Source organism: Protomyctophum parallelum, assembly GCF_964188405.1.
Source record: "Protomyctophum parallelum genome assembly, chromosome: 15".
Lineage (NCBI taxonomy): Eukaryota > Metazoa > Chordata > Actinopteri > Myctophiformes > Myctophidae > Protomyctophum > Protomyctophum parallelum.
The window spans coordinates 47,349,574-47,362,518 of record NC_139710.1 but is presented as its reverse complement, the minus strand read 5'-3'; the positions used below and the strand labels follow the sequence as shown (position 1 = coordinate 47,362,518).

The 12,945-nt window shown below is 45.5% G+C and overlaps 1 protein-coding gene across 1 annotated transcript in view; it reads left to right on the top strand.

Moving 5' to 3' along the window:
- Nucleotides 1-12,945, top strand: part of LOC310871525 (putative E3 ubiquitin-protein ligase HECTD4) — a 112,521-nt gene that overhangs the window by 39,567 nt on the left and 60,009 nt on the right. Inside the window, 14 exon segments of the mRNA XM_083783095.1 lie at nt 607-770; nt 1,632-1,877; nt 2,796-2,988; nt 3,637-3,741; nt 3,843-3,931; nt 4,070-4,242; nt 5,035-5,170; nt 6,218-6,362; nt 6,507-6,673; nt 7,109-7,255; nt 9,063-9,247; nt 9,793-9,946; nt 10,489-10,772; nt 11,721-11,910. Of these exon segments, the coding sequence (XP_083639221.1) occupies nt 607-770; nt 1,632-1,877; nt 2,796-2,988; nt 3,637-3,741; nt 3,843-3,931; nt 4,070-4,242; nt 5,035-5,170; nt 6,218-6,362; nt 6,507-6,673; nt 7,109-7,255; nt 9,063-9,247; nt 9,793-9,946; nt 10,489-10,772; nt 11,721-11,910 (2,378 nt within the window).

Sequence of the window (12,945 nt, the reverse complement as noted above, 5' to 3'; positions counted from 1 at the left end):
TACCTATTATTTATTACCACTAGATGCTTGTCTCGCTTTTATTTAAAAATAAATAAAGGAAAAAATATGAATAAAAGTGTAATGCAGAAACCTGTAGAATGATGTTAGTAGATGATGGATGGAGCCCGCACACCATATAGGTATATCGGGTTCATCAGGTCCCTGATGAAGATCGAAACGTTGTCAGAAACTTGAATAAAGAAAGTATTTTGTACCTATATGGTGTCCATCCATCATCTACTGAAGCGTCTTTAGCCCAGCACCCGGCCTGTAGATGTGCGTATTCTACGTCTGCTCCTGTAGAATGATGTTACCATAGGTGCGTGTCGCCGTTTGATGACGTTGCGTAGAGTGGTCCTAGTGGGCAAAACGGGTGGCTGTAATGTGCCTGAATAATGTGTTTTATATTAACTGTATTATATGTGAAGACATTGATGGCGGGATAATAAGCCTAGAACCTGTGGACGTGTGGAGGCAAGTGGAGCGCTGGTAAACCCGGCCCTAGCAACACTACGTCATCGACCCTATTCTGATTCTGGTAGTGGAGTAATAATGTGATCAGCAGCGCCAGCTTCATCCTGACATCCCGCCATGTGTTTGTTCCAGGAGTCATCGGAGGACGTCTCCGGGGGGCTTCCCTTCCTGGCGGACCTGGCGTTGGGCCTGTCGGTGCTGGCCTGCTCCATGCTCCGTATCCTGTACAACGGGCCAGAGGTAACGCCGGAGGAGGAGGCCTGCCACGATCTGCTCTGCTCCAAGCTGCTCCAAAGGTGACTCATTGAGACCACCTACATCCTAATCGTATGTCAGTGGTTCTCAACAAAAAAAAAGTAAATTAAAGATATGAGTTAAAAAAATGTTTGCTGTGAAATAATATATATTCAAAGATTTGCACACTTTTTCAAGATTTTTCAAAAATAGCAGATCTACAAGCTCGTAGAGCGACACTATTTTTCAACAGCTAAAGTTTAAACGAATGGTTAAAGGGGTTCAAAGCTAAGGTGACAGAGATGCGTCAATGAAGAAAATGGAAAAAAATGAAGAAAAAATTTTTATATACATAGTACAGAGCCTTCACTGAAGCAAGGGATATTGATCGGGACAAACCATGCACTGTCATGTACATAGGAAGCAGAACCCATGAAGCTCTGTGCAATTCAATATAGCTCAGCTAATCATGTTAGGTTTCTTTCGTGTTGCCCTACATGAAAAGTGGAAGCCCTGTCATAATAACGTTGTCGAGCATTATTAACCTCTTATCTCCATATTTGTTCGTAAATGAATGCCTTGATCATACTATATTTGATCATACTACATTGTCACACAAAAGCATAAAAAGCAGCAGATCTATAAGCTCGAGATGCAGCGCCAAGCGTTTTGACTTTGACCATCTGCTACTTTTTGCTGTTCTTGAATTTTAATCCTGAAAAGTAACGGTTTTTGGACATAGGAGGTTTCCACTCGACAGAGACGATGTAGCAATCACTACAGAGTTCATTAGAAGAGTCAGACTTATAAAAAGAGTTTTATATAATAGTGTTTATATATTATATTTTGACGTAATGGTTGCTATTTCAGCAACAACAACAACAACAACAACAAACAGTATTTGGCCTTGTGATTGCGTCCAGGTGCCAATGGCAGGTGGAGGCAAACGGTGCCATCTCTCCAGCCCTGACGCCCAGCCCCTCCCCCCTGCCGCTGACCATCGACGAGGACCGGGAGTTCACCTACCCCTCTGACGTGCTCGTCCCCCCGCCGGGCCTCATGCCGGGGGCCTACTTCGACCTGCCGCGCATCCGCCTGCCTCCGGGCATCATGGGGAGGCTACGGGAGGTGTCCGGCAGGGCTCGACCCCAGTTCCGTCCCAGCATTAAGTAAGTCTGGTCGTGTACTGTGTTCATGGAATAAATATCTGATTACAAGATTCACAGTGTGTCGCGTTGCAACACGTTGTGAGCTTGCAGATCATCTACCACACGACACCAGCGTACAGCAGGCTATAAAGTATGCCTATAATGATTAATGACATGGCATAAGAACAACGAAATGGACAAAGTGACGCCATTGGTTTCTACAGACTGTAGCTTTCAAATCCCTCATCTTTCTCTATCCGGTCCAGAAATGCAACGGAAACAAATGCTATTGGCCGCTACCGCAGCGAGGCCGGGTCGGACACATAGCCTGCTTTATCATTAACTTTAAAATTAATGTGACCATAATTTACTAAACACATATCATGATGATTTAAAGTGTTTATGAAAAGGTTTACTAAGATAATGAAATCAAGTGTAAAGTTCGACCAAAAGCTTAATTGAGTCACATTGAGCTTACAATGTCTTGACACCAGTAGAAGATGAAAGAAATAGCGACATTATGTCAGCTGGGCCATTATAACAGGAACAGCAGCTTCTACCAACACCACTAGTGCCTTCATTTTTCAGCGAACGAAGCTAGCCTCTTGGCATAGCTTAACCCATTCTGACCGGGCACCCATTTTGGTGTCGGCATCATGTTATGCTTTAGCTATTTAAAAATAGCAGATCTACAAGCTCATATCGCGCCACCGAGTGGCGCGATACGAGCTTGTAGGTCTGCTATTTTTGAAAAATCGAAGAGCGACTGACATTTTTAGAATCTGATCTCAGGTCAGAATGGGTTCATCAGGACCAGTGTGTGTCCGGTGGAAACCTCGTATGAATCTGATCTCAGGTCAGAATGGCATAAAGAATGTTTGTATTGGTGTGGTTACCTCCGTGTCCGGTATGAAGATGTACTTTAATCCCGCCTGTCAGGGAGGTGATCAGGCCAGACGTGATGGAGGAGGTGATCGTGTCGTGCGTCATAAAGCACCTGACGCTGGTGGACGGCCTGCAGTCGCTGGTCAACTTCCAGTACCGCGAGGAGCACGCCGAGGAGTACGACCTGGTCTGCAAGATCATGGCGGAGACCTTCAAGAAGATCAACGCCATGCAGCGCCAGCTGCAGGTAAACGGCGTTAAAAACTAAAAATATAGCAAACAAATAATAAGGGACCCATAAAAATGTCTCCACGCCCCACAAAAGGGTCCCGACCGACAGTGATTAGACCTGTATCCCGAGAGAAGACAGACTATGCACCCACTGCACACTAAATGAAGTGGAAACCGAGCTACACTTCCTAACCATCTGTCCATTGTACCAAGACATCAGAGACACATACTTCCCACAGATTACAACCACACACGGAGATTTTGAAAACATGACCAATGACAAAAAACTCCCATATCTGCTGGGCGAAGTACAACAATGTGCAAACACAGCAGCAAGATTTGTGAGTTGCTGTGATAGGAGAAGGATATCAAATGGAACACAACCACCGTAAAGACTAATCATTGTGTATATGCCTGCACTATACCTGCATCGAGTGATCTTGGTACATAGAAGTTGATCTATTGAAGAATCTGACAAAGTACATAATTTTTGTTTTTGTTTTGATTGTATTGCTGTATTGTTGTACCGTTCTTTCTGCTTTGGCAATGTAAACGTATGTTTTCTCATGCCAATAAAGCCCTTTGAATTGAATTGAATTGATTAGGTTAGAATCTTCCATCCTTCTTGGTTCCAGTTGTGTCCTGTGTATGTGTTGCCTTTCAGAGCGTAGCGGAACTGGAACAGAAGTGGCAGAATGAGGTGGACGAGGCCCAGCAGGGGAAGCTGGAGAACAATGCTCCGTTCTTCCACGACTACCATTTCTTTGAGGTACGTGTGCTGCTGTCACCGCTCGCTGCCTGCATGCCACCGTAGCGTGGGCCGTGGCGGGCGGCGCTGACGCTCATGATTTATCGTTTTGTTTATCCCAGAACAAGATTAAGGAGCTGGAACTGCTGTGCTCCCTGAAGGAGGTCCCCCTCGACTTCAGCGATTTGGAAAATGTCGTCCTTGCACTGAGGTAAATAGATTCAAATTAATACAGCTGTTTAGCCGGGGGACGGGGGTGTGCTTCTTGAGCCTGAGGTATAAGTGTCCAATTACCAGGAAGGACGACTCACTCCGGTCTCCGCTGTCTTTTATCTGAATGCACCGACAGGGAGAAGTTCTTCCAGGATGTGAACTCCATCCACCTGAAGAGCAGCACCCCGCTGGCTAAAACCAAAGCTCTGGTGAAGAGCCTGATGAACCGCACAGAGCTGCTTCTGCACGTCACCATCGGTCCTCACAGCAGGAGTCTGAACAGCACGCCCGCTGGCACGCCAGGACCAGGTACATTTTAACCCATTCTGACCTGAGATCAGATTCATAACGAGGTTTCCGCCGGACACACACTGGTCTGATGAACCCATTCTGACCTGAGATCAGATTCTAAAAAATGTCAGTCGTTCTTCGATTTTTCAAAAATAGCAGACCTACAAGCTCGTATCGCGCCACTCGGTGGCGCGATATGAGCTTGTAGATCTGCTATTTCTAAATAGCTAAAGCATAACATGATGCTGACACCAAAATGGGTTCCCGTTCAGAATGGGTTAACCTTAGTCTGAACAGCACGCCTACTGGCACGCCAGGACCAGGTACATTTTAACCTTAGGAGGACACAGTGGTTTTCAACCCTTTTCATGTCAAGGCCCATTACTCATTCGCCATTCGAGCCACGGACCACCATTTGATGATATATACTATAGGCTCGCTAAAGGATATTTTCTTATCGTTGGGATAAGATTCTGTTGGTACCATTAGGAGAGATAACAGGCAAACTAACAAAAATAACAATTCTTCCTACATTCTCTAATTGTGTGTACTTCTTGTAAATAAAGTAATGCAGATGTTTAACAATAATTTAACTCTCAAGAGCATAAAATGAAACCAAGCTTGAGCTTCTGTCATTTTGCCTCAACTCCTACAATTCCAAGTGCTTGATGGGGGGGGGGGGGTGATTCCCCAGTTCAAATATGATCATCTTTGCGGGTCACCGTCTGAAAAGTTTGAGAACCACTGCTGTAAGTGACCGTATCCTAAATCAGGCATAAATATGGATATTCTCCTCATCCACTGTCCCAGCCTCAAAGTCTGTGTCGGACGCCAAGACGACCAACCCCATGGTCAAACAGCCAGTCTTCCTACGCAGCATGTCTGCTCCCTCTGATCTGGAGATGATCGCCAACCAGGACCTGGAGTTCACACACGCCACTCAAAGGTTTCTGTCTTTTTTTTTCTTTTGTTCTGGTAACATATCTGCAAAACAAAAACCTTGATGGCTCTGTTGGCTTAATGCACACACCACACATTCTCAATGTCCTGGGTTTGTGACCTTAACACTCATGACTCATGACTCATTTTTAGGGAAATTACTTTTCTGCATTCACCCAGCAGAGGGCTGCTCAGAGGAGCACACAGGGGGAGCTTGTTTCACAATCACATTTGTTTCACAACGTACTTCGATCTGGGATCTCTGTAGCCCAATTGCTAAAAGAAAGACGTCCCTTTTTCCAAGCTACGTGATAGGTTTGGATGGGACCGTCCGTCAATCATATTATTGACGGACGGTCTACATGACGTATGGTAATTGCCCCCGCAAGAAAGTAAACAACCCACACGAATGACAAAAGTGTTGAACCCCTGATAGCATTAGGTTCAACACTTTTTAGAAAACATCATGGCGTGCATACTTAGTTTAGACTAGTCATTGGTTAGACATGGGTTAAGGTTAGGTTTAGGTATGCTGAACCGTGGGAGGTTAGGGTTAGGGTGAGGGTTTTAGATAGGTTGTAGTTGTAGGACTAATGACTGGTCTAACCAAATGACTAGTATATACTAAGTAGTAAGTACTTAGTACTGCACCCAGCCCACCCCTCACTATCGTGTTGGATGTAGGTTATGTCTTCGACTTTTCAAATTTTAAGGCGATAGGTAATACAATTGCAACAGGTGCATCTCGATGGCGTCACAACCGGTCTCGCCAAGATCCCGCCCGTATAGTTGCCACTGATTGGTCCATCCCGCCACGGCCGGTTTCAACGCCCATCCCTGAGCGAACCCATTGTGAACTTGTGAATCAATACCGCCCCACATCTGGCAGAGTCAGGTTAGAGCTGTTAGAGGGTTTGCTCATGGACGCTTTGACGTGTATAGTGTGGGCAAGCTAAGGGTCGAACCAACGACCTCAGTCTCTACTCTCTAGTACCCACTCGTCTACTGTAGGGCCGCCCCTAAATATGTGCAATATGCTCACCTAATGTTCCAGGAGGCGCCACCACCCGACCAGTCACCGCAGCAGTTCCTTCACCCTGCTGCAGTCCCTGGCCATCGAGGACAGCCGTGACAAGCCCACATACAGCGTGCTGCTGGGACAGCTCTTCGCCTTCATCGGGACTACGCCCGATCAGGCTGTAAGTAGACCAGTGTCGGAAACGTATTGATTTAGTGTTAATAGTCACAGTGTTTTGAATATACAATTTCATTTAGTTTGTCCCCTGCTTCCTCCTCAGGTGTCCAGTAGTATGAACACATGTTGACCCCTGCTTCCTCCTCAGGTGTCCAGTAGCAGTTTCCTGGCGGCGGCCCAGACGCGTTGGAGGCGCGGCAGCACGCGGAAGCAGGCGCTGGTGCACATGAGGGAGCTGCTCACCGCCGCCGTCAGAGTGGGCGGAGTTACGCACCTGGTGGGGCCCGTCACCATGGTGCTGCAAGGCGGCCCCAGGTGCGAGAGCAACACGCAATACACCTAGATGTCACACGGATATATAAGTTATACCAGTGGTTCCCCCAAACCTTTTAGATGAGACATTAGGCCTTTGCCCAGGAGTGTAAAATAGCAGATCTACGTATCGTATTTTTCCAAATAGTAGCCCGGGCGTTTAATATGCAAAATCGATTTGGACCCCGGGTGTTTAAAAGGAACTAGGTGGCTATTTGAGGCAGGGCTACTATTTGAAAAATATATGGTATTATACATTTGAAAAATTGTTGGAGTTGTTTTTAATACGATGAAAAGTTGTGTGTATGGGTTTTTTTGTTACGTTTTAATTTTTGGGGCTTTGTATGCCTTTGTTGATAGTAAAGTAGGTACACAAGAAATGGGGAGAGAGATGTTTAAATATGTATTATTCCATAACATTATGACGTGTTTTCTCAGGATTGAAGAGCTGACCTGTGGTGGCATGGTTGAGCAGGTGCAGGAGGCCTTTGGGGAGACCATGACATCTGTGGTGTCTCTCTGCGCTCGCTATCCCATCGCCTGTGCCAACAGCATTGGAATGCTGTGCACAATCCCCTACACCAGGCAAGAGCATTCATTGGATGACATTTTAATTAACCCTGCATCAAGAACTGAGGCCGATACAGAAAACAATCTTCTTAATCCTAACAGTTTGCAGAAAATCAGTGTCCTGCAAAAATAGCTAGCTAATCACTAGTTGATCTACAAGTATTCATTGCATATCTCACTGCATAGCAACCCGTTGGATTAAATAGGTCTGTCACAATTATTTCATAGTCGCAATTATTTGAGATAATCGCTGTTATTTTGCATAATCGTCATAATCGTTTCCTCGTTGAAAAATGTTCATACAAATTTCAACTTTTTCCAAAAATAGCAGAAATAGCAGATCTACAAGACGTGTTGTAAGCTTGTAGATCAGCTATTTCGACTATGTTAAAATTCTTTGGAAATATAAAATTCTTATTTATAAATGTGTCAGCAGTTTCTTTGTATGTAAGCTATAACTTATTTGTCATATCTAGCCGTGGATCCGTTTTGTCACTTCGCTACTCAGTCTGGCCAGCAGGTAGCATTTCATAACGTCATCTGTTGCGTAGCCACGTTGCTGCTGATACGTCAAGCGCCACTCTGTCTATGCTTTTCTCACTCGAGACTTGACTAGTAAAACCTACGGTAAAAAGTTAACACTAATTTGACTCGGTAGTCCACTATGTCAGATTCAGTAGTACAAAAAAAACCTGACGGCTGTGTGGGGCGAGTTTAGTGAATGATACGTACGTTGCAGGGCAACAGCAGTGCAGTGCAGTAGCTGCGCAGGGCGCATTGATACAACGGCGTCAATGTGGGGCGGCGGCGGTGGCTCAGGGGTAGAGTGCCTGGATGGTAACCGTAAGGTTGCCAGTTCGAACCCGGGCTCCCCCAGAGTTACTGTCGAAGTGTCCTTGAGCAAGACACTGAACCCCTAATTGCTCCCGATGTGCTAGTTGGTGCCTTGCATGGTTTCCGCTGCCATCGGTGTATGAATGTGTGTGTGAATGGGTGAATGTAATGCACAATCTCTGTAAAGCGCCTTGGATAAAGGCGCTATATAAACGCACCATTTACCATTTACCATTTAACGTGGTGTTTTCCGCACCACAGACCACCCTGCCTGGAACAACATATTTTCAGATGGGGGGGTCTGCGGCCAAATACAGATAATTCTTGGGGTCCTTGACATGAAAAAGGTTGAGCACCACTGACATACTTTTAGGATTTAGAAGACATTTTTTTAAGAATCGCCCAAAGGTCTAAATGTGTTAAGGCTACCTATTCACACCTCCAGTTTTAGGTGATGACGAGGTGACCTCAACGGATACTGGACTACTCGCCCCGGAGCTTGCCCGTTTTTCCTCCCGGAATTTTCCCCAGTGAGGGGGATAACTTTGTAATATGCTATTGGCTATTTGTATTCTTTTTGGAAAAACATAAAAAGATACTCCTGTGGAAAGGCTATATTATTTGACTTATATTGAACCTATAAACAATTTAGTATTATTTAGTATATGTAAGGTTTTGCCCCCTCAAATGGTACCTCGTCAGATAATCCCCACATATCCTACAACAACTTCTGTGAACAGACTTCACTGTAAGTAGCTTTTCATAAATTATATTTGTACTTAGGCCGTGCTGCTGTCATGGAAGTTTATAGTTAGAGAAATGCAAAGTCCAGCCGTCTGCTGTCCAGCCTCTCTCCCACCCCTCACTGGGGAAAATTCTGGGAGGAAAACAGAAACGGGGCGAGTAGTCTTGTTACCACCTCAACACCTAAACCTGGAGTATGAATAGGCCCCTTACCGTACGTACTCCTCCCTCCTACCCCCTATAGGAGTGAGGAGCAGTGTCTGGTGCGCAGCGGTCTGGTGCAGCTCATGGACCGTCTGTGCAGCCTCAGCGGACAGAGGGAGTGCAGCTCCAACGAGAAGCAGACCAAGAAGCAGAAGGTGGCCACCATGGCCTGGGCAGCCTTCCAGGTGCTGGCCAACCGCTGCATCGAGTGGGAGAAGGTGGAAGGTACTGTATTTCAGCCTCATTCTTACTGCTTTCTGTAAAGGCCTGTCACGATTATTATTATGTAATCGCCTAATCGTGATTATTTGAGATAGTCTTTTTTTTTTTCTTTTTTCATAATCGCCATGGCATAGACTAGAGGGTATGCACGTGACAACATCATCAAACCCGGAAGGAATGCCTACTGAGTGGCAAAAAAAACGTTTGCAACGCCTGTTGCTTTGCCACTCGATGTGCCACTCGATGTGCCATTCACTTTAAGCATGCGCATAGCCTCTATAGTCTTCATAATCGTTTCCATGTTAAAAATGTCAATATACTTTCAAAAACGTAAAAATTGTTGTGATATGACAAGTAACACATTAAATAACACTTTGAAAAAAAATAGCGGAAATGGCAGATCTACAAGCTCAAAACGTGTCACCATGCGACATGTTTTGAGCTTGTAGATGGGCTATTTCCGCTATTGTTTTTTTTAAAGTGTTATTTAATGTGTTACTTGTCATATCACAACAATTCTCCTCTCCCCTGTTGCTTCTCAAACAAAGGTGGCTCGACGGACGCGGTGCACTCGGGTCTGGCGCGGCAGGTGTCCAGCCTGCTGACCAATCACCTGGCCCGAGCCACGGAGTGCTGTGGCAACCAGGCGGCGGGAAACGACGCACTACAGGACGTGCTCAGTCTGCTCAATGACCTGTCCAGGTAAACAGTTGGTTCTGTGCTGAGTACAATGACCTGTCCAGGTAAACAGTTGGTTCTGTGCTGAGTACAACGACCTGTCCAGGTCATTTATGTTAGTACTGTTGAGTACAATGACCTGTCCAGGTCATTTATGTTAGTACTGTTGAGTACAATAACCTGTCCAGGTAAACGCTGTGTTTATAGAGTTCTCAAATTCTGCCCGAACCAGACCCGATGTTTTTTGGACCTAAATGTATGATAAATTAGTACAGCCCTACTAATTCTGGTCTGTCTGTTTGTGTATTTATTTATCTATTATGAAGATGGTGCTGACTGGCATTTCACGAGTTCTCAAATTCTGCCCAAACCCGACCCCACCCAACGTTTTAGGGTCGTTTGGGAATGTATGCTAATTAGTCGGGCCGGGCCTCGGGCCGGAACAGATATGGCCGCGCCTTAATTTTCAGGCCGGTTGAGAACTCTACTCTGTTTGCGCCGTTGTGTTGAGTACAGAAAACATATGCACCCCAGTAATTATAACAACATTCACTGTTTCCTTATAGGAGCCACATAGGAAAAGCCATCCTGAGCCAGCCGGCCTGCGTGTCCAAGCTGCTGTCTCTGCTGCTGGACCAGAGACCCTCTCCCAAGCTGGTGCTGATCATCCTGCAGCTGTGCCGGGCCGCGCTGCCCCTCATGAGCGTGGAGGACTGTGGGAACGTGGCCCTCCCTTCCTGGAGCTACTCCATCAGCACACTGGACGCCCTGGAGCAGCAGGACGCCACGGACCCCGCCTCGCGCATCGCTGCCCTGCTGCTGGCCAAGCTGGCCGACTACGTGGTGCCAGGTACTGTGTAGCAGTGGTTCCCAAACGTTCTCATGTCGAGGACCCCCAAATTGACACTTATTAGCCCGCAGACCCCCATTTGAAAAGATATTCCAAGGACCCCCATCAGAGAAGATCTGTACGGCTCTAGCAGTGATTCTCAACCCGTTTAATTTTAACCCATTCTGACCTGAGATCAGATTCATACGAGGTTTCCACTGGACAACAACTGGTCGGATGAACCCATTCTGACCTGAGATCAGATTCTAAAAATGTCAGTCGTTCTTCGATAATAAAAAAAAGCAGATCTACAAGCTCATATCGCGCCACTCGGTGGCGCGATATGAGCTTGTAGATCTGCTATTTTTCAATAGCTAAAGCATAACATGATGCTAACACCAAAATGGGTGCCCGGTCAGAATGGGTTAAGGACCCCCAGTTTTACAGTACATGCATTTAGGCTATGGTCCCTCATTAAATGGCATTTCTATCTCTGAGGCCCCAATTTATATTGTAAAATGAGTTAATTTAACTCTCAGAGTTACAGACCCATAAGGGTCCATTTGGTTCCTAACTATCATTTAGCTGGGGACCCCTTGGAGCTCCCTCAAGGACCCCTAGGGGTCCCCAGACCCCACTTTGGGAACCAAAGTGAGAGTTTTTAGGTGATAACCTATTCACTGCTGGTTGGGAAAACTACAAAATGATGTCACTGAAGCCGCGGTGATAAGCGACTCACCCCAACACATCTCTCTTTTTAATAGCCACCGTTGTGGTTAGTAATATAAATAAAGTATAATATAATAAAGTATAGTAAAAACCTTTGAAATATTTGTATATTTTTTAAATGTAGGAAAAGAAAATGGGATTTTTACTCGACTCATAAACATTGCACCATGAACTGTAAATGGGACCTGGCCCACTATTTGTGAAACAGTGATTTATCAGATGTGTGATGTTCTGCGGCAGGCTGCCAGACGCTGCTGTCACCCAGCTCATCGGAGCCCGACACCAGCCTGTCCCGGGCCAGTTCCAAAGGAGCTCTGAAATCCGACAAGGACGGCGGGGAGGAGGGCGAGGCCGTGGACGGAAAGCTGTCCATCTTCATCCACAAGAGAGAGGACCAGTCATCTCACGAGGTCCTGCAACCGCTGCTCAGGTACCGTTCAGCTTTATCCCCTTGAGTGGTTCTCAGACGTTTTCATGCCAAGGACGGCCCAAATTGATAATTAAGGCTGCACAATATATCGTTATCGTATCGTTATCGAGGTATGAACATGCACAATATCAGTATCGCAAAAAGGCAATGGTATCGCAATATAGATATATCGTCGACATATCGATATATCGTCCACTTCTAAAGCCAGCCCTCTGTTTTAGCCTGTGCCCCTCGGAAAATAAACCATCACTCCGTTTGTCCCTCTGTCCTGCACACACGAACACGCACACACACACACACACACACACACACACACTAGGGCTGCACGATATATCGTATCGATATGGAGATATCTGCCATATATATCGTGATATGAATTATATCGTATCGATATCGAGATATCTGCCATATATATCGTGATATGAATTTTTGTCCATATCGTGCAGCCCTAGCCGTGGACCCCAATATGAAAATGTGCCCCCAAGGACCCCCAGTAAAATTATTCAAAACTTTTCAAACACTTTCATGAATAAAAATAAAATCGAAGATGAGACTGATTCTTTCCCGGTCTTAATGGAATTTTTGGTACTATTATGCAACACTCTTGTATGACCAAGTCGGGCATTCATTTACTTAAAACATGGAGTTTCAAGGTTTCTGTTGTATGTCATTCCCTCTTTCGTGTCACTTTCACATTTCTCCTCACTGCCATGTCAGAAATATCTAGCATCCCTATTCTGGGCATGTGATAATTTGCGAACAAAACATTGTTCAGCTTCAGGAAAATGCGGTGAGTTGTGTGAGCTTATAGATTGGTTATTGGAGGGGGTCATGTACAGTAAAGACCCCAGCGAAGTTTTTAGGGTCCCCTTGAATTAGAACGATTTTTAAAACATTACTGGTTATTGGTTAAGAGAGAGACAGCTTCTGATATATATCAGAACCAGAATAAGAAGCCTTTATTGCCATGACATGTAAACATTTGGTTTGGTGGACGTGCAAAACAGGACAAGACAGTGCAATGAATAGTGAATA